Source organism: Dendrobates tinctorius, unplaced genomic scaffold (assembly GCF_039654945.1).
Source record: "Dendrobates tinctorius isolate UK_male_01 unplaced genomic scaffold, ASM3965494v1 ptg000528l, whole genome shotgun sequence".
In the NCBI taxonomy this organism is placed as follows: Eukaryota; Metazoa; Chordata; class Amphibia; order Anura; family Dendrobatidae; genus Dendrobates; species Dendrobates tinctorius.
The window spans coordinates 146,766-174,590 of record NW_027362187.1 but is presented as its reverse complement, the minus strand read 5'-3'; the positions used below and the strand labels follow the sequence as shown (position 1 = coordinate 174,590).

At 42.5% G+C, this 27,825-nt stretch overlaps 1 protein-coding gene across 4 annotated transcripts in view; it reads right to left on the bottom strand.

Moving 5' to 3' along the window:
* Nucleotides 1–27,825, bottom strand: part of TMEM131 (transmembrane protein 131) — a 186,505-nt gene that overhangs the window by 53,986 nt on the left and 104,694 nt on the right. For all 4 annotated transcript variants that reach the window (XM_073565065.1, XM_073565066.1, XM_073565064.1 and 1 more), the window contains 17 exons: nucleotides 25,945–26,061; nucleotides 25,117–25,239; nucleotides 24,073–24,153; nucleotides 23,813–23,963; nucleotides 23,673–23,729; nucleotides 23,389–23,450; nucleotides 17,334–17,442; nucleotides 16,378–16,486; nucleotides 15,973–16,126; nucleotides 7,701–7,871; nucleotides 5,302–5,412; nucleotides 4,654–4,788; nucleotides 4,392–4,496; nucleotides 2,279–2,365; nucleotides 2,030–2,182; nucleotides 1,646–1,721; nucleotides 266–380 (listed from right to left, as the gene is read on the bottom strand). In XM_073565065.1, coding sequence (XP_073421166.1) covers nucleotides 266–380; nucleotides 1,646–1,721; nucleotides 2,030–2,182; nucleotides 2,279–2,365; nucleotides 4,392–4,496; nucleotides 4,654–4,788; nucleotides 5,302–5,412; nucleotides 7,701–7,871; nucleotides 15,973–16,126; nucleotides 16,378–16,486; nucleotides 17,334–17,442; nucleotides 23,389–23,450; nucleotides 23,673–23,729; nucleotides 23,813–23,963; nucleotides 24,073–24,153; nucleotides 25,117–25,239; nucleotides 25,945–26,061 — 1,916 coding nt within the window. The remainder of the gene's footprint in view (nucleotides 1–265; nucleotides 381–1,645; nucleotides 1,722–2,029; nucleotides 2,183–2,278; nucleotides 2,366–4,391; nucleotides 4,497–4,653; nucleotides 4,789–5,301; nucleotides 5,413–7,700; nucleotides 7,872–15,972; nucleotides 16,127–16,377; nucleotides 16,487–17,333; nucleotides 17,443–23,388; nucleotides 23,451–23,672; nucleotides 23,730–23,812; nucleotides 23,964–24,072; nucleotides 24,154–25,116; nucleotides 25,240–25,944; nucleotides 26,062–27,825) is intronic.

The window sequence follows — 27,825 nt, the reverse complement described above, 5'->3', positions numbered from 1 at the left end:
CCAAGGATGGAACATCAATATCAGATTGGTGGGGGTACAACACCCCAGGAATCAAGTGTTCAAAGCTACTGCAGCGACCAGATGTAAGCAGTGTACGGAGCAGAACCCCACGGCTCCCACACTGCTTAGTGGGTCACTCCTGGGTGCTGCAGATCAGCTCCTATTTGAATATACACAATCATTTTCATAAGTAACAATGATCTATTGACTTTAAATTACAATTTTCAAAGGAAATCAATGGAAGGGAGACTTTACAGATACTCACGTATTGAAAGTTGTTCGGATTTCAGACCATTTCTTATAAAGATTTTCATAATTATCCCAATCTAAATCCCAAACATCCTCTTGCATTGTTAAATAGTGTTGAGTCTTCACCTCATCTGTGGACAAAATCATTAAAATATCTGTTACACGTTATATCAATGTTGTTTTACACACGTTATCTGGATGAATTAATTAGGTTAAGAAGGATTGCAATGCAAACTTCCTAGGCTCATGTAAGAAACAGAAATGAAAAAAATTGTAAAGTCCTAGATGTCCTCAATAGTAGGCACCCCAATGTCTTTAATGTGAAGTGAATTACACAGAAATCTGTGCGTAAGATAGGAAATTGGAAAATACCCATCAGAAATGGAACTCTGTACCAAGCACAAGTTTGAATATATTTTTAGTTATGTATAGCGAAAGGTGCAGCAAGGACATTTTCGGAAGGGATATTTTGAACAAAGTGATTACAGTCTACTTGTATTTAAGAAATTAGTAGTATATATGCACTAACTAAATAATTTGCAAACTGTCACACAGGGATCATGGACCTACTGCGCTCAATGGAGGATCATGGCTAATCAGCGATCTGCTTTTCAGTACAGCCTGATGGTGGAGTTAGGATTGAGCTGCAGATAGCAGCCAGGTACTACTCCAGGGCAGTCCCTGGTACTGCGGCAGCTGAGCGCAACGGTCAGGATCAGAAACGGGATGGACACTGGTGCTGGTACAGTCAGTACAAAATTCTGGATCATAGACAGGATGGACACTGGTGCTGGTTACAACAGTGCGGATTCTGGATTACTGAACAGGACGGACACTGGTGCGGATTCAGACAGTGCGAGTTCAGGGAGGGAGAACTGGTTCAGGTTTTGGGTAACAGGAAAGGTACAAGGACAGGGACCTGACAATGAACTTAGCAGCTTGCAGACTAACTAAACCCTAATGTTGCTCAGGCACCTCCCTATAGGGGAGAGTGCCTTAAATACTTAATGCCTCTCAGCTACTTCCTGGAGTGCGCAATGCCCATTTAAGCGAGGAGCAGGCACCCTTAGCACGCTGTTGGGAAACCTGCGTGATGTGTACAGGCCCTGGTAGCATGAAGCTCAGGAGGAGATGCCGTCGAGCTCCCGTGGTGGTGATTACGCGGGAGGAGGGAAAGGGGCCATGCAGGGACGCCGATGCTACACAAGCCAGTTTGTTTTCACTTTAACCTGATGAGTGTAGAACAGCCATTAAACATTTATCTTGCTAAAAAATCTATGAAAAATCTTAGAGTCAAAGTCCTCTAGCATAATGGCAAGAGCGACTTAACATGTGTAACTAAAGTGCTAGAAAAGAATAGAAGCAACATCTACCCATCCCTACAAATGTGACTTACTTTTTGATAAAAATGGAAGTCCAACATAACAGTGGTCACCACAGCTTAAAGAAGCATCAAAATAAATATTGGCTATCTGCAAAGTAAAGGAAAAAATTTTCATCTACGGCTCATTCCTCTATGTAATAGGGCTATTGTTGTAACAATGAACACTTATTATTAGCCTTTATTGTGGTTTTTTTTACTACATGGAGTTTGTATTTACAGATATTTCTTTTCATGCAAATTACCAAACGAATAGTATTAAATTCATATTACTATTCAAATTATGATATTTTAACAAGTACGAACACAGAGAAACTGCAAGATGCATTTTCCATTAGTATGACGCATTAAAGTGGAATATCTTATAAAGTTACAGTCTATGCATTTGTAAAGTTATACCTTTGTTTTTTTTCCAGGCTCTAATTCATCTTTATTGCTCCTCAAACGCTTATAAAAAAATCTGATGTCCTCCGATAAGGAGCGTATTTGCTGTATTTTCACCTTCTGTGAGAAGGAACTCATAATATTCAAACTCTGATGTACTAATTTTCCCTGCAACAAAAAGAACAGAGAGAAATAAAATTGGCTACTTTTACCTATGCTGTTGTTTTTCCTCCTGCCCATTAAAAGTATTATTGCGTGTCTCACCGGAAAGGAAGGTGGAAGAGTAATGTAATTTGGAGAGCAGGTTAATGACCCCACAGCAATGACAGCTTTCACAGGGACCGTCAATATCTATGAAAGACAACAGATAACATTTATGTGTCTGCCAATGCTATTTCCCAAATACATTGGCCTTTTAATATGTATTCTAAATAGTCATGTCAAAAAGGATTTTATGCAAGATAAGGTAAAAATTTGAGACAAAAAAATAAAAGTTACACGTAGTCTAAAGGTAGAAAATAAGAGTTTTGGGGGATCTCTAAATTGTTCAGTTGAAAGAGGATCTGTCACTTGCTGGGAAAAAAAGGACTTAACCCCTTTCCGACATCGGGCGTAATAGTACGCCGATTTCAGACACCCTCCCTTTGATGTAGGCTCCAGCAGTGAGCCCACATCTTTCCCGGCACGTCAGCTGTTTTGAACAGCTGATGTGCCCGAAAGAGCCGCGGGTGGAAACACGATCCACCAGCGACTATTAACCTCAACCTGTCATATGCTGACATCGGCATTTAACACGAGTTTCCGGCAATGGTGCCGGAAATCTGCCTGTGACCCCGTCACGTGATCCAGGGTCACCGATAGCAAATGAGTAATTCAGCTACATACAGGCAAACTGATCATCGAATGTATGTAGCAGAGCCGATCAGATTATGGCAGCTTCTAGTCTCCCATGGAGACTATTGAAGCATGCCAAAAGTAGAAAAAAAAAAAGTTTAAAAAAAATAAATAAAAGTTCAAATCACCCCCCTTTTGCCCCATTCAAAATAAAAAAAAAAAATCAAACATACACATAATTGGTATCGCCGCATTCAGAATCGCCCGATCTACATCAGGAACCCGGATACCTGGAGCGCTCCCAATGATCAGCTGTTCGACTCCGCAGCTGCATGACAGTCACAACACATGCATGGAGAGCCTGTTTGTTGGGCTCTTCATACATGTGTTGTGACAGTGAAACAGCTGCTACATATGCAGCTGTGGTGCCGAACAACTGATCATAGGGAGCACTCCAGGTATCCGGGTTCCCGATACAGCTATTCGGATAAGCTCTTATCCGAAGCTATTCGCTCATCCCTAATTAAAACCAATGGTGTCATTCAAACGTACAACTCGTCCCGCAAAAAACAAGCCCTCACATGGCCATATTGATGGAACAATAAAAAAAAGTTATGGCTCTGGGAAGAAGTGGAGCAAAAAAAGAAAACGCAAAACCGAAAATACCTCCGGTCATGAAGGGGTAAATACCTTGTGAAAATCCCTCAGCTCTACTGATTCTGCTGCTCTTTTCCCTTTTGTGCTGGGTTAATTGCAGAGGTATTCACATTTGTTTCTTCTGGAGTGCACTATGTGAAACCTCTGCTCTGCAGCCAACTGGGCGTTTCTTCACAGTCTTCTCCGATCACAGTTCAGCAGCTGATCTAGCAGTCAATCCGTTTCAGAAACTGACAAGCTGTGATTGGCAGTGTCTGGGAGGTGTGAAAAGGACATGTCCCCAAAGAAGATTGAAGAAACACTCAGTCAGAATGCAAAGCTGACATTTCACATAGTGTGCTCCCAAAGAAATAAATGTGAATATCTCTGCAATGGAGTAACTAATAACAAAAACAGAAAAGAGTGGCAGAATCAGAAAAGGTCAGGGATTATTTTACAAGGTATTTAGCTAGATTGCTTGTAGTAAGTGACAGATCCTCTTTAAAGTAGTTGTCCAGGATTAGAAAAACCTGGCTGCTTTTATTCAGAACTGTGCCGCGCCGGACAAGGGGTTGTCTGTGGCATTGCAACTCAGCTCCACTCGTTTTAATGGGACTAGGTTGAAATGGGAGGCACGGTTTCTTACAGCAGTCATATTTTCAAATCCTGTAGAACCCTTTTAACTTCCTTGTGTTGCATGAAAAGTCTTTTAAAAAAAAAAAAAAAAAAAATATTCTATAAATTTCACCATAAGCAGGCTTTTATTCAAAACTATCACAACTTTTGTTTACATTAGTAGCCACAAAACAGTGAAGGATCCATTACACTACAGATACCAACACGACCCAACATTAATAGTAACCGAGCCAATAAACACTAAGATATGTTAGAAGCTGTATTGTAATACCTCATAATCTGTGGTTATCTGGATGCCTCCATCATAAAATCCTTCGAGTTCTTTTGCTGTCAATGTCACACGAAACACTGCATAATAACCTGAAGTTAATATAACCTTAAAAACAAACAAAAATATTCACTTACTGGCAAAAAAATACAGCCACTTACATTGAATTGTTAGTTTTTTTTGTAAAATAAAAAAAAAAAAAACGTACATATTTTTATTAAAAAAAATATGTGCGCTGAAAATGGAAAAAATAAAGATTACTTACTGAAGTGAGGTCAGATGCAGTGGAATTTTCAATCTCTGGAAGGCTTGATATTATACGGCTCCTGTTTCCTTTTTCTGTGACTAGAAGTTCTATGTCAAGGCTGTCTCCAATTACATGCCAGTTTTTAATGGCCAACTATAAAGAGCAAATATGCAAGAATTTAATAGTAGTGAGGGCATTCCTACTGCAATATTCCGATAAACTCATTCTCAAGAACTCAACTGCTTAAGGGAACTCCCATCATTAAGACCAATTGTATTCTGCTGGAATAAGTCATCATTTCTTGATCAATCGGGAACGCAACTGTCCAAGACCACCACTGACAAAGAATGATGAGACTGAAGTCCTAGTTAAAAGGCTCCCTCAGAGGGAATCAGTAGAGGTGTCGGTGGTTGGAACCCCTCATACACACCCCCATGGGCGACCACTTACATGAAATTTGGGGTGGCTACCTAATTTAACATACATAAAGAAGGTTGGCGCTAAACACTGAAATTTCTATTCCTAATCAAGACTGGCAGCAAAAATGCTACTTATGTTCACATTTGTACTCAATGTCAGGATCATTACATCCACTAGAAAAGTAAAGATTTCCATACCAATACAATCTGAGCACAATGAACTGACAATGTAACTTTGGTACCTTACCTCTATGGGGTTATTATTTATTAGCGCTATGAGAAGACTGCTAGATTCTGTTTCACTTAGGATACCAAATTCTAGAAACCGTTCTTCTGGTTTAGGAGGTAAAACAAAATACTATAAGATATAAAAAGGTAAAACATTTTATAGTATAAAAAAAAATAAAAAAAAATGGTCAATTGAGGTAGTTGGTATTTGTTGCAATTATGCTTTAAGGTGTTATGTATACATTTATACATATACATACATACATATATATATATATACATATACACTCACTGGCCACTTTATTAGGTACACCTGTCCAACTGTGTGTTAAGACTTAATTTCTAATCAGCCAATCACATGGCGGCAACTCAGTGCATTTAGGCATGTAGACATGGTCAAGACAATCTCCTGCAGTTCAAACCGAGCATCAGTATGGGGAAGAAAGGTGATTTGAGTGCCTTTGAACGTGGCATGATTGTTGGTGCCAGAAGGGCTGGTCTGAGAATTTCAGAAACTGCTGATCTACTGAGATTTTCACGCACAACCATCTCTAGGGTTTACAGAGAATGGTCCGAAAAAGAAAAAAAATCCAGTGAGCGGCAGTTCTGTGGCTGGAAATGCCATGTTGATGCCAGAGGTCAGAGGAGAATGGGCAGACTGGTTCGAGCTGATAGAAAGGCAACAGTGACTCAAATTGCCACCCGTTACAACCAAGGTAGGCAGAAGAGCATCTCTGAACGCACAGTGCGTCGAACTTTGAGGCAGATGGGCTACAGCAGCAGAAGACCACACTGGGTACCACTCCTCTCAGCTAAGAACAGGAAACTGAGGCTACAATTTGCACAAGCTCATCGAAATTGGACAGTAGAAGATTGGAAAAACGTTGCCTGGTCTGATGAGTCTCGATTTCTGCTGCGACATTCGGATGGTAGGGTCAGAATTTGGCGTAAACAACATGAAAGCATGGATCCATCCTGCCTTGTATCAACGGTTCAGGCTGGTGGTGGTGGTGTCATGGTGTGGGGAATTTTTTCTGGGCACTCTTTGGGCCCCTTGGTACCAATTGAGCATCGTTGCAACGCCACAGCCTACCTGAGTATTGTTGCTGACCATGTCCATCCCTTTATGACCACAATGTACCCAACATCTGATGGCTACTTTCAGCAGGATAATGCGCCATGTCATAAAGCTCGAATCATCTCAGATTGGTTTCTTGAACATGACAATGAGTTTACTGTACTCAAATGGCCTCCTCAATCACCAGATCTCAATCCAATAGAGCATCTTTGGGATGTGGTGGAACGGGAGATTCGCATCAGGGATGTGCAGCCGACAAATCTGCGCCAACTGTGTGATGCCATCATGTCAATATGGTCCAAAATCTCTGAGGAATGCTTCCAGCACCTTGTTGAATCTCTGCCACGAAGAATTGAGGCAGTTCTGAAGGCAAAAGGGGGTCCAACCCCTTACTAGCATTGTGTACCTAATAAAGTGGCCAGTGAGTGTATATATATATAACTCTGTGTTCTTCAACTTTCCATATTTGCAGAGACTGAAATTATAACTGGCAAACAATTGTAATATATGGATCCTGTCAATTAATAATTTGTGACCGGATGCTCACGTTACTAAATTCAGTGTTAAACAGCATACATAACAGTGGGACCTAGTTGTTTGAAAATACCGGCAGTTTTCTCCAACCCACTCAACACATAAAAGTGATCCCACATACTGTGGATATTACACAGTATACACCTTCACTACTTTGCCTTTCAAAATATCAATGGCTAGGAAAGGTAAGGGACTTTCCGCCGTCAGAGGGGTAGGCAGGCCCATTCTGATAAAAGCCACTCCTAGCAGCAAAGTAGCAAAAAATGAAGAAAAGTATTTTCTAAGCCAGAGGCACTGCAAATTACTTTACATCAGATACAACAGCATTTCAGGACATTTAGTATAAAAATGATTTATGGGACAACACTGCGTACACAATACAAATATATTTATATATCTCTCTACTTATCTATATACATATACACATTTTTCTGCTGTAGATCACTATATATTATTGACAGCAATTACACTTTCTTGCCAGACTAGTTACCTTAGTTCTCAGATTTATTCAATCCTATTGTATATTCAGCATTAAAAATGACTAAATTGTGTTGTAATGTTGTAGAAGTGGCTAAGGCAGTTTTCACTCATCCGTGTCATTGTACATTTACTGACTGTCCATGGGACTCCTGATCCAAACTCAAAAATCTCATAGGACTATATGAGGTGGCCAAGTTCGGGTCAGGAGACCCTTTGCTAGTCTGTGCATTGTGGTCCGCACTCAGACAAAGACTCGCCTATGCGTGAACCCGGCCTTAGGCCAAGAAAACAAACAGAGAAAAGTACAATTATATAGGGATACTCACATCCAAAAAGCCTGTGTACGCTCGTATAGGAAGGTGAAACTTTGACGCATTGGTGATGAGTAATATATTACTGTCTATATGAACAGAGGATGTGGATGGTGTGAACGTTAATGAAAAGATATATCTCGACTCCCCAGGAGAAACCAATATGTTTGAACTGAAATTCTGGATCTGCATTTGTGAGAAAAATAAAAAGGAAGATGAGAGTTAAATATAGAGATTTTTGTGTACTCACCGTAAAATCCTTTTCTCCAAGCCAATCATTGGGGGACACAGGACCATGGGTGTTATGCTGCTTGCCACTAGGAGGACACTAAATGAACACAGAAAAAAATTAACTCCTCCTCTGCAGTATACAACACTCCTCTGACCCAGTTCGGTGATAAAGCAGTAGGAGCATTAAACAAATAACAATAAACTATGTCAAAACCTAAGAACGAGACAACAAGCCAATAGGATAACAGGGTGGGTGCTGTGTCCCCCAATGATTGGCTCAGAGAAAAGGATTTTACAGTGAGTACACAAAAATCCCTATTTCTCCTATGCCTCATTGGGGGGTCACAGGACCATGGAACATCCTAAAGCAGTCCCTGGGTGGGGAGCAACGCAACTGCTAATACCCCATGTACCACTGGCTTACAGCTGTGGTACTGCCGATTGCAGAATGCGCTTGCCAAGAGCTGCATCTGAGGAGGCCTGAGAATGAATTTGGTAGTGTTTTGTAAAAGTATGCAAGCTGGACCAAGTCGTAGCCTTGCAGACCTGTTCTGCTGACGCTTGGTGCCGAATGGCCCAAGAGGCGCCGAATGGCCCAAGAGGCGCCCACTGACCGAGTAGAGTGCGCCTTAATCACTGCTGGGACAGGTGCTGGTAGGACTCCTGAATAGCCGAGCGAATCCACTTGGCTAGTGTGACTTTTGAAGCACGAACAGGGCACCTGACTTGTGGCAGGAGCCGTCCGTGAGATGTACCATCTAAGAGCCCTAACCACATCCAGGGTGTGGAGGGCCTTCTCGATACGATGGACTGGTGCCGGACAGAATGAAGGCAAAACAATCTCCTCATTGAGATGAAAGGAAGACACGATTTTGGGCAGAAAAGACGGGGACGTCCTCAAGACTGCCTTGTCCTGATGAAGATTCAGGACCGGAGGTCGGCAGGACAGGGCTGCCAACTCCGAAACTCGTCTGATTGATGTAATCGCCACTAGGAAAACCACCTTCCAAGAAAGAAAGGTTAGTGATACGCCCTGCAGTGGTTCGAAAGGGACTTCCTGTAAGACTCTGAGGAACAAGTTAAGATCTCATGATACCAACGGCCTTTTATAGGGAGGCGCCACGAGGGAAACTCCCTGAATGAACGTCTTCACTTGTAATCTGGTGGCAATCTTGCGTTGGAATAGAACTGACAAGGCTGAAACTTGTCCTTTGAGCAAGCTAAGCGCGAGACCCCGACTAACCCGGATTGCAGGAATTCCAATATGGAAGGAATGGAGAACACCAGAGGAGATCGTCCATGGTCCTTGCACCACGAGAAAAAGGTTCTCCAGGTGCGATGAAAAATGTGCATGGACGCGGGCTTCCTAGCACTAATCATGCTGGAGATCACTTCGTGAGAGAATCCAGCTTGTGCTAAAATCCAGGTTTCAACGGCCATGCCGTCAAAAACGGGGCCCCGGAGTTCTGGTGGTAAATCGGGCCCTGTGAATGTAGATCCATGCGATCTGGTAGTCGCCAGGGAACGTCGGCGACAAGTTGGACTAGTTCTGCGTACCATGCCCGGCGCGTCTAGGATCACTGGTACCCCCTCTGCTCTGATTTTCTTAATGACTTTTGGGAGCAAGGGAAGAGGGGGAAAAATGTACGGGAGTCGAAACCGATGCCACGGCAGAACTAGGGCGTCTGCTCCGATGACACATGGATCGTGTGATCGGGCAATGAACCGGGGAATTTTATTGTCTAGGCTTGAGGCCATGAGATCCACATAGAGAGTCCCCCAGAGACGGCAAATCTGCTGAAAGACTTCCGGACGAAGAGACCACTCTCCCGAGGCAAGGCCCTGGCGACTGAGAAAATCTGACGCCCAATTCTCTACACCCGGGATGTGGATCGCTGAGATGACCGAATGGTTGGTCTCAGCCCAACGGAGGATGTGACTCACTTCGTGCATGGCCATCCTGCTGCAGGTACCCCCCTGACGGCTTACATACGCCACAGCCGTGGCATTGTCGGATTGGATCCTGATGGGGTGACCTGCGAGATGGTGAAAACTCAGAAGGGCTAGCCTGGTCACTCGTATTTCCAAGATGTTGATGGGGAGATGTGACTCTTGAATGGACCAACGACCCTATGCCGTGTGGTGGCGGAAAACCACACCCCAGCCAAGAAGACTGGCGTCGGTTGTCACCACCAACCAACGTACTGGGAGAAAAGACTTTCCTTGATTCAGGGAGGACTTCAGTGTCCACCACTTGAGGGTCTGCCTGACCTGCAGGGACAGACAGAACCAACGGTCTAGGGAGAATGGGTTCTTGTCCCAAGCCAACAGCAGCGCATGTTGCAGGGCGGAGATGGAGCTGTGCGAATGGGACCGCTTCTCACGGCTGCTACCATTTTTCCAAGAATCCCCATGCTGAAACATATGGAGTGAGGAACTGGTCGGGAAAGACTCCGTGCTCCCTGTTGTAAGGCTAAGGCCTTTTCTGGAGGGAGAATGACCAACCCGCAGAAAGTGTCCAGGATAATTCTCAAGAAGGAAATCTGCTGAGCCGGTACTAGAGAAGACTTTTTGAAGTTTATTTTCCAGCCCTGGCGAGAAAGTGTATCCACTATGATACCTACAGATTCCTCGCAGGCTGTAAGGGACGGGCCTTTGATCAGAAGGTCGTCCAGATACGGAAGTACCACCACTTCCTGAGCACGAAGAATGGCCATGACAGCCGCCATGACCTTGGTAAGGACTCTGGGGGCGGTGGCGAGGCCGAAAGGCAAGGCTACAAACTGGAAGTGTTCCTCGCGAATTGCGAAGCATAAGAACTGTTGATGGGACGGAAAGATTGGGATGTGCAGGTAATCATCCTTGATATCGAAGGATGCTAGGAACTCTCCTCTTTCCATGGAGGCGACGACTGAATGGAGAGATTCCATTCTGAATCACTGTACCCTGACAAACTTGTTTAACAGGTTGAGGTCCAGTATGGGCTGCATCGTTCTGTCTGTCTTCAGAACCACAAACAGGTTTGAATAAAAACCCTTGAACCTTTTGTCTTGAGGGACCGGAATAATGACACCGTCCTTTGCAGCGCTTGTACGGCCTGAAGGAAAGCTGTTGACTTTGTTTTTTTTTTGTTTTTGTTTTTTTTGGGGGGGGGAGACCAAAAAAAATTTGTCGGTGGGGGGGCTGGGGGGGAGAAAACTCTATTTTGTATCCGGAGGACACCAGCTCTCTGACCCACTCGCCGTGGACGACCGTGAGCCAGACCTGACGGGACGAAAGTAGACGACCGCCTACTTTGTCGGTGTCCGCCGGATACCGCAACGAGTCATTGTGTAGAGGATCTATGGGATCTGGCTCCCTTAGTTCCAGATGCTATTGGCCTGGTTTCCAGGCGCGATAAGGTCTGTATGAGACCTGGGAATCTCTGTCTCCACGCGGGGGGCTGACTTGATCCAGAAGAGAAGGTTGTGGAGGACCAACTGGAGTTGTTGCGATAAGGCCGAAAACGAGTCGGTTGTTGATTCCGAAACGGCCGGATGGGCCTTTGTTGGGGAAGGAATTTACTCCTCCCTCCGGTAGCATCAGAAAGGAGCAGTTCTAGTTTTTCTCCAAATAGGCGACCAGTTTGATAAGGCTTAGAAGTCAATGATCTCTTGGAAGCGGCATCTGCCCGCCAGTCGCGGAGCCATAGGGCCCTTCTAATGGAGACTGCATTTGCAGCGGCCTGTGCAGCGCAATTGGTGGCATCTAAAGAAGCGCTAACTACAAAGTCTCCTGCGTGAGCTATCTGACTAGCGAGGCTGACTGCCTCCGGGGGAAGATTGCCATCTTGAATGGCTGTGACTAACACCTCTGCCCAAGCGGCCATAGCCTTAGCCACCCAAGTTGCCGCGAAAGATGGAAAGAGCGCCGCTCCTGAAGCCTCAAAGACTGAGCCAGCCAGGTAGTCAATTTGATGGTCAGTGGGGTTTTTGGCTGAAGAACCGTCAGAAACGGATAGCAGCGATATAGGAAAATCCACTGAAGGGGATTGCAGCCAATCCTTCATTAGATCTGGAGCAAAAGGATATTTAGACTCAATAGGCTTTTGACCTGAGAACCATTTATCTGGCCGGTCCCTATGTCTCTGGACAATGCCCTTAAACTCAGGATGGCTGGCAAATACTTTGTGCACACGTTTAGTCTTCTTAAAGGATACAACGTGTTCCGGAGCAGAAATATTTTCCTTGTCCAACCTCAGAATCTTGCTAACTGACTCTATAAGAGAATCAAACGTTTCTTGGTCATTCGGGGGGGGTCCTGAGTTAATGATGTGTCAGACTCGTATTCAGAGTCATGTTCGCTGCGAACGTTAGGAGGGGGAGAATGAGAGACAGAACTCGTAGATGCCGAAGCGCAAGCGTGATCACGGGACGCGTCATGGGTCCGTTTTCTAGAAACCTGACCATCCTTTGACCGAGTACGACCCCTGCTGGTGGACGGTTCCCGACCGTCGCTAGAGCACTCCGCGGTTGGTATAGACGTTCTGACTTAATGAAGGGCCCTGGAGGGAGTCTATTGCCTTGGTTAGGGACTCCACAGACTGACAGGGACGCAGCCCACTCAGGGGGACTAAACTCAGTGGGAATGGTGGCAGCGGCGGATGGCATTTGAGCACAGACTGGGCGCAATACGTGCATAATGGAGTAGTGTGAGCACTGGGCAAGGCAGCCTTGCAAGTGGCACAAAAGGTAAAAAACGAAGTGTGTATTTTGTTAGCCTTTTTGGCCTCCTTAGATTGAGACACAGTGCCCCCAAAGGGTTAAAGGCAGTCTGGCCTGCAGAGAAAGGTGTATAATCGCGCAGAGAAGGGGTTAAGCTTTCTTCCTGAGGCAGATGCAGCTTACCCAAGGTCCTGATGCTGTGTCCCCAGGAGAGAGGTCGGTGATTCTGCAGCGTCGCTTGGTGCTGTCAGTCAGTGTGCCCCCGCAGCCGTCACAGAGCAGGCTGCTGAAGAAAAACATGGCCCCCCAGAGACTAGCAGGGCACTTCTCGTTCACAACGAGAAGCGCCAGGAATGTGAGCGGCGGCCCCAGCGGTGGGCGGCGCCATGTATATTGCGGTCTAGTCCGGCTAAAAAGCCGTGGGCTTACTTTCTCGGCCTGTCGGCGCTGTGTGCCGACTGAAAGAAAAAAGGGGGACCGCGACGAGGCACCGATGGACCGCCGCAGGCACCAGGCCTGCGCTTCCTCCCAGGGACCAGAACCCAACCCTGTACCTCCACTGCAGGGGGATCACGCAGGGTCGCGCTGTCCGGGATACCAGCTCTCAGGCCTCATCCTCCCGGGCGATGTAGCAGAGCCAGAGATGTTCTTAAAAGGTATATACCTCGATCCATCCTCCCTATAGACAGGGGGATGGAGAAGCTATGTGGCTGAAGAACGCCATCAGGTGGGGGGACCTCTGCCGGGAGATCTTTGTGAGACACTCCATGTGCTCGCCCTCTGTCATTGTGGGGAGATCGGGACCGTGAAGAAACCATCGCCCCAGAGAGTCAGACATGCCCCAGTCGTCGCAGGAGAGGGTACGGGGAGGTATACTCCGTGTTCTCACCTGTTGGTGGTTCAGGGGAGAATGGACCATTGAAAGGGATCCGTTGCGCCCTTCACTCCTTTAATTAAAAAATACAAATTTACAGAAAAAAAAAAAATCAAAAATTGAAAATAAAAACGATGGAGACTGAAGCCAGACCCAAGTGCCTCCTACAGACACTAAGCAACAACTGGGTCAATTTAAGGCAGCGGAGGGTGTATACTGCAGAGGAGGAGTTAATTTTTTCTGTGTTCACTTAGTGTCCTCCTAGTGGCAAGCAGCATAACACCCATGGTCCTGTGTCCCCCAATGAGGCGTAGGAGAAAAGACAATTGTTGCTAACGCATTATATAACCTGTATAAACTGGAGCAGCACTCTGAATGTGTGAGTATATATATATATATATATCAGAAAACAGGGAAACAGCACATGGGAGTAAAAAAAAAAAAAGTGAAATTTAATGCCCAAAGGCGTGGCAACGTTTAGGATGTGAAATCCTTTTTCAAGCCAAAAAAAAAAAAAAGAAAAAAAGGATTTCACATCAGAAACGTTGCCACGCCATTGGGCATTAAAGTTCACTTTTTTTTTACTCCATGTGCTGTTTCCCTGTTTTTTGCTACATATCCTGCTATGCCAATTGAACACTGGTTGGGGAAGCGTGCACTTCAGTAAGGTATTGTCTTGGTGCTGTTCCAGTTTTTTCTCGAATATATATATATATATATATATATATATATATATATATATATATACACACACATACATATACACACACCTCCTCATTCAAAGATTTTTCTTTACTTTCAGGACTATGAAAATTGTTGATTCACTCTGAAGGCATCAAAACTATGAATTAACACATGTGGAATTATATAATTAACAAAAAAGTGTGAAACAACTGAAAATACTGTATGTCTTATATTCTAGGTTCTTCAAAGTAGCCACCTTTTGCTTTGATTACTGCTTTGCACACTCTTGGCATTCTCTTGATGAGCTTAAAAAGGTAGTCAACGGAAATGGTTTTCACTTCACAGGTGTGCCCTGTCAGGTTTAATAAGTGGGATTTCTTGCCTTATAAATGGGGTTGGGACCATCAGTTGTGTTGTGCAGAAGTCTGGTGGATACACAGCTGAATGTCCTACTGAATAGACTGTTAGAATTTGTATTATGGCAAGAAAAAAGCAGCTAAGTAAAGAAAAACGAGTGGCCATCATTACTTTAAGAAATGAAGGTAAGTCAGTCCGAAAAATTGGGAAAACTTTGAAAGTGTCCCCAAGTGCTGTGGCAAAAATCAACAAGCACTACAAAGAAACTGGCTCACATGAGGACCGCCCCAGGAAAGGAAGACCAAGAGTCACCTCTGCTGCGGAGGATAAGTTCATCCGAGTCACCAGCCTCAGAAATCGCAGGTTAACAGCAGCTCAGATTAGAGACCAGGTCAATGCCACACAGAGTTCTAGCAGCAGACACATCTCTACAACAACTGTTAAGAGGAGACTTTGTGCAGCAGGACTTCATGGTAAAATAGCTGCTAGAAAACCACTGCTAAGGACAGGCAACAAGCAGAAGAGACTTGTTTGGGCTAAAGAACACAAGGAATGGACATAAGACCAGTGGAAATCTGTGCTTTAGTCTGATGAGTCCAAATTTGAGATCTTTGGTTCCAACCACCGTGTCTTTGTGTGACGCAGAAAAGGTGAACGGATAGACTCTACATGCCTGGTTCCCACCGTGAAGCATGGAAGAGGAGGTGTGATGGTGTGGGGGTGCTTTGCTGGTGACACTGTTGGGGATTTATTCAAAATTGAAGGCATACTGAAACAGCATGGCTACCACAGCATCTTGCAGCGGCATGCTATTCCATCCGCTTTGCGTTTAGTTGGACCATCATTTATTTTTCAACAGGGCAATGACCCCAAACGCACCTCCAGGCTGTGTAAGGGCTATTTCACCAAGGAGAGTGATGGGGTGCTACGCCAGATGACCTTGCCTCCACAGTCACCAGACCTGAACCCAATCGAGATGGTTTGGGGTGAGCTGGACCGCAGAGTGAAGGCAAAAGGGCCAACAAGTGCTAAGCATCTCTGGGAACTCCTTCAAGACTGTTGGAAGACCATTTCTGGTGACTACTTCTTGAAGCTCATCAAGAGAATGCCAAGAGTGTGCAAAGCAGTAATCAAAGCAAAAGGTGGCTACTTTGAAGAAGCTAGAATATAAGACATATTTTCAGTTGTTTCACACTTTTTTGTTAATTATATAATTCCACATGTGTTAATCCATAGTTCTGATGCCTTCAGAGTGAATCTACAATTTTCACAGTCATGAAAATAAAGAACACTTTGAATGAGGTGTGTCCAAACTTTTTGTCTGTACTGTATGTGTGTATATATATATATATATATATATATATATATATATATATATATATATATACACACACACACTCATATGTGCGTGTATACACATTAAGTAGTATATACTTACCTTAAACATTGACTTTGCATCTTCTGGTAACAAGACATCATGGATAAGCACAGCAAAGTTAAAGGTGTTTGTCAAGAAAATGGGCCTTTCCACGGGATCTGATGGACTATCCCGGATGTGAAATAACGTGGCTGCATGATCAAATCCCAGGTACCTAAGCCAAATTTAAGTAATACACGCAGGTTATTAGGAACTAAATAATAGCCTGAAGCCAATAATTGTAAAATAATCAAGTTTAGGTAAAACAACCACAACAGGAGTTTACCACAAAACATTTGCATGGGTAACATTTATGAATGGTCCCATGATATACACGCAAGGAATAGAAACAGAAACACCAGACATAGATAATGAAGTAGTCTAGTATATGCAGGGGCCAAAATGGCTGACATCATCTTGACTCACCCATCTAACACTTCTGCTTGATATGGAATTTCAAGTTTTGAGTAACTCTTCTCTTTTGCCTTGACCGTAATCTTTCCAGAGAACTGTGATGACTTCTTAGCTTTTGATGCTATTTGTTTGGAAGAAACAACATAAAACTAAGAACTTCTTAAATACATAAACATATTCGTACAATGAATACAGAAATGCTTCCTAGAGATAAAAGGCAGTTCCCAGCACCGCGCCAAATTCGTCACTATTTAAGCAGTGAGATCAGGGAATTTTCTGTCGCATGATGTTGTAATAGTCGTTTACTAAACAAGTTCAAAGAGGGCCTGGATGCCTTTTTTGAAATGTATAATAAGACAGGTAATGGGTACTAGTTTCTGAAGATGAGACATTGTCCAGGGACCTATTTCGATAAAAACACCAATGTCTTTAGTTATGTTCACACTACTGTCAAAGGTTCAGTTACAATGTCTAAGGAAAGAATAGCATACGACGGTATTCTTCTTGTCAAAATAACTGAAACCATGACAGCATAGACTCCATTCATAGCATTGCTACCATACATGCACCATGAAAGCCCAATATAAATGTCTTTAGTACATATCATAAAAGACTGAGCTTCTTTTATCAAACCGGGATTAGCTCAGAGATAACCATGGAAAAGTTTCTAGTTGTCAGTCACATTATGCCGTACCCCAATCATAATTATTAATTGATCTTATAAAAATCTGTGGCGCTTTGAAATCTACAGAAAAGGATACTTACAAATTCTGAACTACATGCAGATATTAGCTTAGCATTCTACAGTGTTTTTACAGTTTATACATTTTGACCACAGGTTTAAAAAATAAAGATCCACTGCGACGATTGTCAATGTTCTGAAAAAAAGTGCAGGCGAATGGTGTCCACACGATAAAGGAAAGTTGGATGTTGTACATTTTGTGCTGTGACAATAGTCAGAATCTTACCGTCAAAACTTATACTTGCAACTTTGGTATATTTGCTATCGGATGCTTTCAATGTGATGGGTTTGAAGTGCACAGTTATTGCATCATTCTGTGGCGTTGATCGCACGCTCTAAACAAAATACAAGAATGCAACTCAGAGTAAGGAAAAAAACCATTGCAATGCATGTAAACCATACTAATAGAACTTATCTTCATTTACAATAAAGCCCAGCAGTCAACCAATAAAAGCCATCTACTAGACTTTCCCTATGGACTTGGACACATTGAATCTAGCAGGAATTTCCCATGGCCCCCAGCAGGTTTTTCAAGAAAAGTAATTGGTTGTGAATTATAGAGGAAGTGGCCGTGTTTTTACCCTGTTTCTCCGATAATAGGGCGCCCCCCGAAAGCAAGGCATGCTAGGGGGAGCACTGTGTCTGCTAATATAAGGCACCCCCTCCCCCCCCCCCCCCCCCCGAAAATAAGGCATACCTTGTTCTGTGTATGGGGCATGCAGTTGTGTCTCGATCCCGCTGTCCGGTGCCCGCCACTGCAGCCTCGCTGTTCGCAGGAGTTAATCACAGCCTCGGAGCTGTGTGCCGATCTCCGCCCATGAGCCCTGCGCCAATCACAACGCAGGAACCATGGGTCAGCTGACGTCATCCATAGCCTCTGATTGTTCCTGCGTTCTGATTGGCCCAGGGCTCCTGCGCTGATTGGCCCAGGGCTCCTGCACCACCAAAGCACTGAAAGCAGCACCGCGGAGGACACCAGTAAGAAAGTGAGTGTGTGTCTGTGTATGGGTGTGTGTGTGAACGGTACAAACATGGGAGGCTGCAGTGGGATACTGCGATAATGAGAGGCTGCAGTGGGATACCGGGATGATGGGAGGCTGCAATACTGTACTGTAGAATGATGGGGGCTGTAATGGAATGATGGGGGTGCTTTATTGGGGACTGTAAAGGGATGATGGGACTGCTACAGTAAAGGAACTGCTGTGGGTGATTGTTACGGTAGCGGTACAGTGTCCAGAAAGTGTGTGGGAGCCATTTTAGAGCCCTTATGTTTTGTGGCCCTGTGTGGGAGTCAGGCAATAACAGTACTGTACCGTAGTGTGTTACTTCGATTTGTTGTCTGCTTTTCTGCTGAACGGTCTATATGTCTGACTACTGGTTTTACGCTACAGAACGTTCCTTATGTACAGGTAGAGCACGCTGGAATGTTTCTCATGAAAATAAGACACCCCCGAAAATAAGACATGGTGCAACTTTCAGAGCAAAAATTAATATAAGACGGTGTCTTATTTTTGGGGAAACAGGGTAAGTACCAGTATTCTTGCACCCACCAGTGGACAATCTGATGTCAAGCCGCCTCACTAAGCACCGGTCTACTGTGCTGCTAGCAAATGTATGAAGTACTGAAAGGTATGGTGTACTCTGGGTAATTAGAGATATTTGCATAGTAAAATATATATAGTTACATTTCTAGTACGGTTGATAAAAGATATGTCCATAGAGACATATCAAAGGAGCAAATGAATAGTAGCCATCACTGGGGATTAATATGATCACACACAAAATCAGAATTCTTAGGCAGTGTTTACCATGCATTTTCCTTCCCGTTTTGCACTCTGTCTGGGGCTCCCATCTGAATACCAGAAAAAAAAAACAGTATTTAGCCCATGACAAAGCCACTGTTTCAATGAGGCAAATGGGCTCAGTCTCTGTCTGGCAACAAGACTATGCTATAGTTAAAAAGACAATACCACTTAAAGAGTCCCAAGTTTCATATTTTGGACTGTTTGCCTCACCGAAGTTACGTGCTACATGGGGGAATACAATATTTAGAAGGAAGCCCCCTGATCGAATGCTGAACAGGCAGCCAACACAAGGCAAATGCCACACTATTCTCCATTACAATTACTACTGAAAGGTGATAACGTAATAGCATAGTAGAGTAATAGCATCTCACATCAGAAAAAGAAAGGGGACACAAATACAATTGTTTCTTTCCATTTATCTGTAATGTAACAGAACCTTGAATCATACGATTTTACTGTTTTTTTGCACTTGTCTATATAATGTTTGCCATACTGTGTGTCCTTCACATGATCTCTTAATATGGGCTAAATATGCCAAGCTTAAAAGTGATAATGCCATCCAATCTGCAGACATCATAATAAAGAGCAGAGGAAGCAGAGTAGACCAATATATAAGTTTGTGAGAAAATTCAGTTTAACCTGTGATTTAATCCTCTTTCTGGGATATTCGGCCCAGTGGACAGTCCTATCAGTGACTGACAGCTACCTCGGTATGCACACTTATACAAGGACAGCTGTCAGTCACTGACAGGACTGCCACTGGACCGAACATCCCAGAAAGAGGATTAAATCACAGGTTACACTGAATTTTCTCACAAACTTATATATAAATCAACTCCACTCCCCCGGCTCTATATCAGAATGTCTGAAGCTTGGACTGCTTTTTCATGGTAACAGGTTCCCTTTAATCACAACCTAAGTGATGGAATACAAAGCACCACACAAGTATATAAGTAAAGCTCTATTGTCAGACAGGTGGGGAAAGTCAAACTACAAGGGCTGTGAACAATGAGCTGAGTGCTAAAACAGTGATAATAAACTATCTTCCATACTGAATTTTTCTCTGTAATCTCTCCCCACCCAGTCAAAAATTTCTTTGCATATTGCCTCAAGATACTGTAGTTGCCTGACAAAGTTACCTAGGCTATTAAGCAAGTAAAGAGATGAAGGAATGAAATCTCATGAGCGCATCGCCTCAGGAGAGTACACGTGACTGCATATTTTAGGTTAGGCAGCAAAATAGCCACGGGCAATTTATCACACAGCACAGTACATGCACTTATTTGTGTTGGCATCTTTATGTCAATAAATCAAAACCTGTCACTTACAAAGAGAAATTCTCACCATATTTTATGAATCTGGCAATCTAGCATAAAGGTTACCAACAAAAGGTCGCCTGTACAATAGTATCTGAAAGGGAAATGCTAATTTTAGGACTTTTATCCAACTAATGGCCCATAATTAACATGCATTATTATACAGTGCCTTGTGAAAGTATTCGGTTCCCTGGAACTTTTCAACCTTTTCCCACATATCATGCTTCAAACAAAGATACCAAACGTAAATTTTTGGTGAAGAATCAACAACAAGTGGAACACAATTGTCAAGTTTAACGAAATTTATTGGTTATTTTAATTTCTTGTGGAAATTCAAAAACTGAAAAAGTGGGGGCATGCAATATTATTCAGCCCCTTTACTTTCAGTGCAGCAAACTGACTCCAGAAGGTCATTGTGGATCTCTGAATGATCCAATGTTGTCCTAAATGACTAATGATGATAAATATAATCCACCTGTGTGTAATCAAGTCTCCATATAAATGCACCTGCTCTGTGATAAGTCTCAGGGTTCTGTTTGAAGCACAGAGAGCATCATGAAGACCAAGGAACACAACAAGAAGGTCCATGATACTGTTGTGGAGAAGTTTAAAGCAGATTTGGATATAAAATGATTTCCAAAACTTTAAATATCCCAAGGAGCACTGTGCAAGCGATAATATTGAAATGGAAGGAGTATCATACCACTGCAAAACTAGCAAAACCCGGCCGTCCCTCTAAACTTTCATCTCAAACAAGGAGAAAACTTATCAGAGATGCAGCCAAGAGGCCAATGATCACTCTTGATGAACTGCAGAGATCTACAGCTGAGGTGAGACAGTCTGTCCATAGGACAACAATCAGTTGTACACTGCACAAATCTAACCTTTATGGAAGAGAGGCAAGAAGAAAGCCATTTCTCAAAGCTATCCATAAAAAGTGTTGTTTAAAGTTTGCAACAAGCCACCTGGGAGGCACACCAAACATGTGGAAGAAGGTGCTCTGGTCTGACGTAACCAAAATCGAACTTTTTGGCACCAATGCCAAACGATATGTTTGGCATAAAGGCAACAAAGCTCATCACCCTGAACACACCATCCCCATTGTCAAACATGGTGGTGGCAGCATCATGGTTTGGGGCTGCTTTTCTTCAGCAGGGACAGGGAAGATGGTTAAAATTGATGGGAAGATGGATGGAGCCAAAGACAGGACCATTCTTGAAGAAAACCTGTTGGAGTCTGCAAAAGACCTGAGACTGGGACGGAGATTTGTCTTCCAACAAGACAATGATCCCAAACATAAAGCAAAACCTACAATGGAATTGTTCACAAATAAACGCATCCAGGTGTTAGAATGGACAAGTCAAAGTCCAGACCTGAATCCAATTGAGAATCTGTGGAAAGAGCTGAAAACTGCTGTTCACAAACGATCTACATCAAACCTCATTGAGCTCGAGCTGTTTGCCAAGGAAGAATGGGCAAGAATTTCAGTCTCTCGATGTACAAAACTGATAGAGACATACCCCAAGCGACTTGCAGCTGTAATCGCAGCAAAAGGTATTAAGCTAAAGGGGTCGAATAATATTGCACGCCCCACTTTTCAGTTTTTGAAATTCCACAAAAATGTAAAATAACCAATAAATTTCATTCAACTTCACAATTGTGTCCCGCTTGTTGTTGATTCTTCAACAAAAATGTATATTTGGTGTCTTTATGTTTGAAGCATGATATGTGGGAAAAGGTTGAAAAGTTCCAGGGAGCCAAATACTTTAGCCTAAAGCACTGTATATTTATTGCCGAACTCCAGCACCCGAGTGCCGGCGACAGTGACGGGTATTAAGATGTGAGACTCATGCGAGTTTCTCGCAAGTCTGACTCCGGCCTTAAAACTTCAATAGGACGCTTCAATAAAACATGTACATGATTGCTCTGCGAATGCAGAAAAGCAATCTGCTTGCATGAAGTGCATGCCTCAGATATTCTGCCACACACATACACTGCTTTCTGCTACTATTTTTGTGTGCAGTTAATTAGGGAGAGTCTTTGAAGCAGAAACTGTGACAAGAGTGAATGAATATATGGCATGTGGAAAGTAAGTAACTCTATTAATACCAACACTGCCAATTAAATTTCAAGGTTACATGTATGGATCAAGGAATAGTTATCACATCCACCTCTGCCCTGGTGTTCTAACCTTGTCCACAGACTTATTATGCTGGGATAAAAAAGAGAATTTATATGAACAAGCTGTAGCCACAGTTCTGGGGGTGGCAATGGCAAAATCAACTTGCCGAGTGTCATGTATGAATTTACTAGATCAGTTAGCATGACAGCAGCTCTCCTTAACAATTGATCTAAAATGTGGTACATTTTTCTGATATGACTTTAACTGTAGCTAATGTGTGCTATAATTAAAGAGGTTGTCCACAATCCAAACTACCCCCATCTTAATTACTAAATTCCCCCACATAAAATTAAAAGCAGCCCAATACTCACATCTGGTGATTTACAACTCTGTCGGCGCCAATCACCCAGGGGCTGGTGACATTATTATGTCACGTGAGCCCTGCAGCCAGCCAGTCACTGGCCGTTGAAAGCCACTTCACTCTCACTTCCTTCTGACAAAACTGACCGCTGGAGGAAGTTAGAATTTCTGCTGCTCTCTAACTCCATCTGAATGTCAGTTTTGTCTGAAGGAAATGAGTGAAGTGCCCATTAGCAGGAATGGCGCTGGCACTAAAGGAGAGTACAGGCGGATTTTATTTTAGATGGCAAAATATAGTAATTAAGACCTACGGTACTTAATAATGGACATCTCTTTTATAAAGAACTTAAAAAAGAAAAAAAAAAGAAAAAAACTTGTACTTGCCCATAAACTCCCCTGCCTCATTATCCTCGGCACTCTATACTAGTCTTTTAGGAATTACCTGTCAGCCATGCGGACATGACCACTGCAAAAAATCACTGGCCTGCTTGGTTTGTGCTTTACATGCAGGCATCATTACCAAGGACATAAATGTGCTTCATAAGTCACATGGGCATGGTTGGCACGTTATCACTGCAGGACAAGTGAATCACTAGCCGAGAGTGTTGGACAATGCCTACTGTTAAAATATCGCAAAAATATAAATGAAGAGAACTGAAAGATAGAAATGCTACTTACAGTTATTGGAACATCTTTAGTTCCAGAGTTTAGTAAATGGAGATTAAGAACTTTGGGAACATCTGTAAGCAAAAGGAGAAGGTTTCTTAGTATACTCCCTTATGGAAGTGTAATGTATTAAACAATTTTGAAAACAAAATCTGAGCATTTGTATAATAGTTAAAAACATGAAAAACAATTACATGCATTTGATTAATTCAGGATCCTTCAACTTCATCTGCCACAACTGACTAGAAATGAAGAATTTCTAATTAAAAAATGCGATATTAGTAAATCTGTCTCACCCTGTGTTCGTAATGTACCAAAATCCAGCATTTCTATTGATGAATAAATGCCAGGGGCTAAAAAGAAAACAAAGTCACATCTCTAAACCTCCTAAAAAAGAAAAGACATACACACTGTATAAAGTTACAAAGAAATCTACCTGTTGTGACTTCCACCTCCACAGGAAGAATAATGAACTCTGCGCTGTCAGATGCATTGGTTTTAATCCTAATGAAGGCAGTGTGATTGTCAGCCTCTCGAGAAGAGAAACTTGCACGCATTACACCCTTTGTTTCATATGGTGGTATTTCCTAAAACAATAAAAAATAATTAGTAGCATCATCTCAATATATTGTCATTCCAAATCAGGCTTTATTAATTGGTGGAAGACTGGAGGAATTGGAGAATAAAGATGCTTACCCACAATTTCTTAGTGCCTCCTTGCTGGCCTGTTGGAAGCTCTAAGTGCAGATCACCCCCACTGGAATACATTTCTACTACCTAGAAAAAAATGACAGGCCTCAAAATCATTTAAAATCAAACACATCTGGGAATATCAATTCTGACAGATAAACACAAACATAATTACAGGGTTATTTCTAAAATAGCCAGCCATTCCATTGCTTGGATAACTTGCCAGGATGGGGGATAACGTGCTGATATCTTGAGGTCTAATCATTGGGACCAGTAGTAATTCAGAAAAAGGGGCCAAGGAACCCAGAGAATGAACAAAGGTTTTGCATTCATTATCTATGAGCTAGCTGGAAATAGAGCGTTAAACTAAGCTTTCTCCAGAACTCCCATAGATCTTCATTCAAGATGAAGCTGAAGTTTCATTCAGGTCCCCCTTCTTGGAATCACTTGGAGTGCTGGTGGTTAACTTGCTATTTTAGGAACTTTATGAACAGTTTAAATGGAACCTGTCACTATTACATGACTGACAAAAGCAAGCAAATCCGTTTAATCTTCTAAAAAGAAAAAAAAAAATCAGTGAAAATAATTGCATTAACCCCAGAGGTAGAGATAGATTAACTGATTTTCCGGGACGTGGTTTATCGGCCAGGTCAGAAATCTCAGAAAACCCACAACGGCTTTTGATTAGTTAGGCTGGCATGACATCATCTCTGCTATACACTGCCATTGATTACATCATGCCAGCTTGGGAAATCTACAGTTTTTGGAGTGTAAAATGGATAGAAAACAGAGGTAAGATAATAGAATAGGAAAAAGCTGTTTATATAACCACCATAAGTATCTAGCTTAGGAGATGGGTGTGTGTATTCAAATGTGCACGTGTGTATGCGTATTTATCTGTGTGTCTGTGGGTATAATGAGCTGGCGTATGTATGCCTGCATACTTGTCCCACCAACATGAATAAAGGGTTGCTGTGTGCTACAACTTTACAATACTTCTATGGCATAACTAAACATTTCATGACCAAAACAGCAAGTACGTGTACATACCTGTAGAGGTTCACTGTGTGGGTTATGAATATTAATTAAAGGTGAAAAACTGCTATTTACAGGCACTCGTGCCCCAATGAATGGGCGCAATCGATATGGGTTGGGGATCCCAACGCCAAAAACCTGCAATACATTCAAAATGTTACACTGATTACACCTATACACAGTGATTTTGGTGCCAGCGATGCAGATTAAGAATAGGATTTCAGTTTTGCCATATTGGCTCTAGTTTCTGAGATATTTAATAGTTAATTAATCATAGTTGAATTGTGGCTTAAAATAGTCGCTGACATAGCATTGTTGGCCTACAAATTAAACAAAATAATTGTATGGGATATTTTAATAACTAAGACATTGTAAAAAGTCAAAAGACCGACCTAAAGTTATTGCATATGTTAATCACACGCAAGACGCGTTGGGGAATACATTACTTCCATGCATGAATTATCTCAAAAACTAGAATCAATTCAGCACCCTCAAAACACCTTAAATCCATTAAAAAAAAAAAAAAAAAAAAAACCTTGGCACCTGAAAAAAGAAAATATTTTTGTTGACCTGTGTTATAAATATGGTTTATGTGCAAAGAAAATCTATTTGTCTGGGCAAAATTCACATTTTAGCCCCCATCTGCACTTACCGGGATCTAGCGCAGGCCTCGCTGGATCCAGGTATATGCTGGTACATGAGTATAGCTTTGATTGTTATATTAAATATACCACGACGCTTCTAAAATGTTATATTCGCCCAGACAACCCTATAAAACTGATGGTCTCTAACATCTAAGGCAACATCATAATTATGTCATTTTACATATTTTTAATATCCTACCTGATATGTAAATACCCCATGATTTGAGGTGTTAATAAATAAAGTATTTTCTACGTTTCCCACTACTCTTGCGAGAAACACTACATCAAATGATGTGTTTCCTCCTGGGAGAATTTTCTGGAGAAAAAAAAACAAACAAAAAGTAAATTCAAGGAAAATCATTCACAAGATCATAAAAAAACAAACAAACTGAGCAACAATTAATGATAACTCAGACGTCCTACTGTAAAGGGCCTGTCACACTAAGCGATATCGCTAGCAATATTGCTATAACGTCACTGGTTTTTGTGACGTAGCAGCGATATTGCTAGCGATATCCCTATGTCTGATACTTACCTCCGACCGGCTCCCCCACTGGTTATCGCTGATCGCGCGAGAACGTCCTGGGCCGTTTCTCGTCGTCAGCTTCCTGTGGCACCGATGAGCAACGCATGGACGCGGGCGGGAGGACGTCAGGATTGCCGCGTCTGACAGGTAAGTAGCGACCCCCGGCCCCTGCGATGTTGCTGGTGAGATCTGCCTGTGTGGCAGCTCACTAGCGACCACTTCGTGATGCACCAGCGATCCTGACCACGTCATATCGCTGGTGCATCGCTAAGTGTGACACTACCTTAAGAAACAAAACGTAAGCATGCAGGAACGTTACTGTACAGCACAGATTAATAAAAGATATCGATTTACACGGTATATCTACCAGGACCCACACAAATAATGAACAGTGCACAATAAAATCCTACATTAACTAGGACAAATAAATCAACCGCATCATCCTTTATATAGCATATCATTCGGAAAAAAAAATTCAAGGATAGCATCATAGGGAGGAAAATGTATCTTTTCAAGGAGCGAATATTTGCAGGGTGAAGTTCATCTACGAAAGCCCTGCCAGGACTCAACTGCTGTGACAGCCAGGTTTTTACTACTGCTCCAAAAATAATAGAGCAATAAAAAAAGAGATGGATGTTAGGTTCTGAAGGTCACAACGCTTCCAGAGCGCTGCTATTAATAGGATATCCTCAGTCGATGTTCAGGAAGCGCTTTAAAAGTATAGGTGTTCAGCTGACTAATTCGGAGAAAAACCTAAACGATAATAGGAAATAGGAGATAAGCTGTTTGCCAATCTGCCGGATTTTCTACATTGTGCAGAAAAACAGTCTTGTAGAAATTCAGCCAAGAATACAGGTTTTTTTTCTACTGATATATTCCTTTTTTAAGGCTGGGTACCACCAAACGGGCAGACTTAACTCCTTAACCCCTGGCGATCATTTTTCGTTTTTCGCTCCCCATAACGTATTTATTTTTCGGTCAATATGGCCATGTGAGGACTTTTTTTTTGCAGGAAAAGTTGTACTTTTGAACAACATGATTGGTATTAACATATTGTGTACTGGAAAAAAGGGGTAAAAATTCCAGTGCAATGAAATTGCAAAAAAGGTGCAATTCCAGTTTGTTTGTTTTTATACCATGTTCACTAAATGCTAAAACTGACCTGCCATTATGATTCTTCAGGTCATTATGATTTCATAGACACCAAACAAGACTAGGTTCTTTTTTATTTAAGTGGTGAAAAAAAAATTGCTTTAAAAAAGGCACCATTTTCCGAGACCTGCGGTGTCTCCATTTTTTGGTGAGGGCTTATTTTTTTTGCGCAGTGAGCTGACGTTTTTATTGATACCATTTTGGTGAAGATACGATCTTTTGATCACCCGTCATTGCATTTTATTGCAATGTAGCAGCGATTGAAAAAAAACGTAACTTTTTGCATGCTTAAAATATTCTCCATGGGAGGCTAGAGGCTGAAGTACTTTTTATTTTTACAAATAGAATAACAGTCAGACTTTCCCTGACGAAGCTAAATGTATTAGCGATATGCGTTGGGTC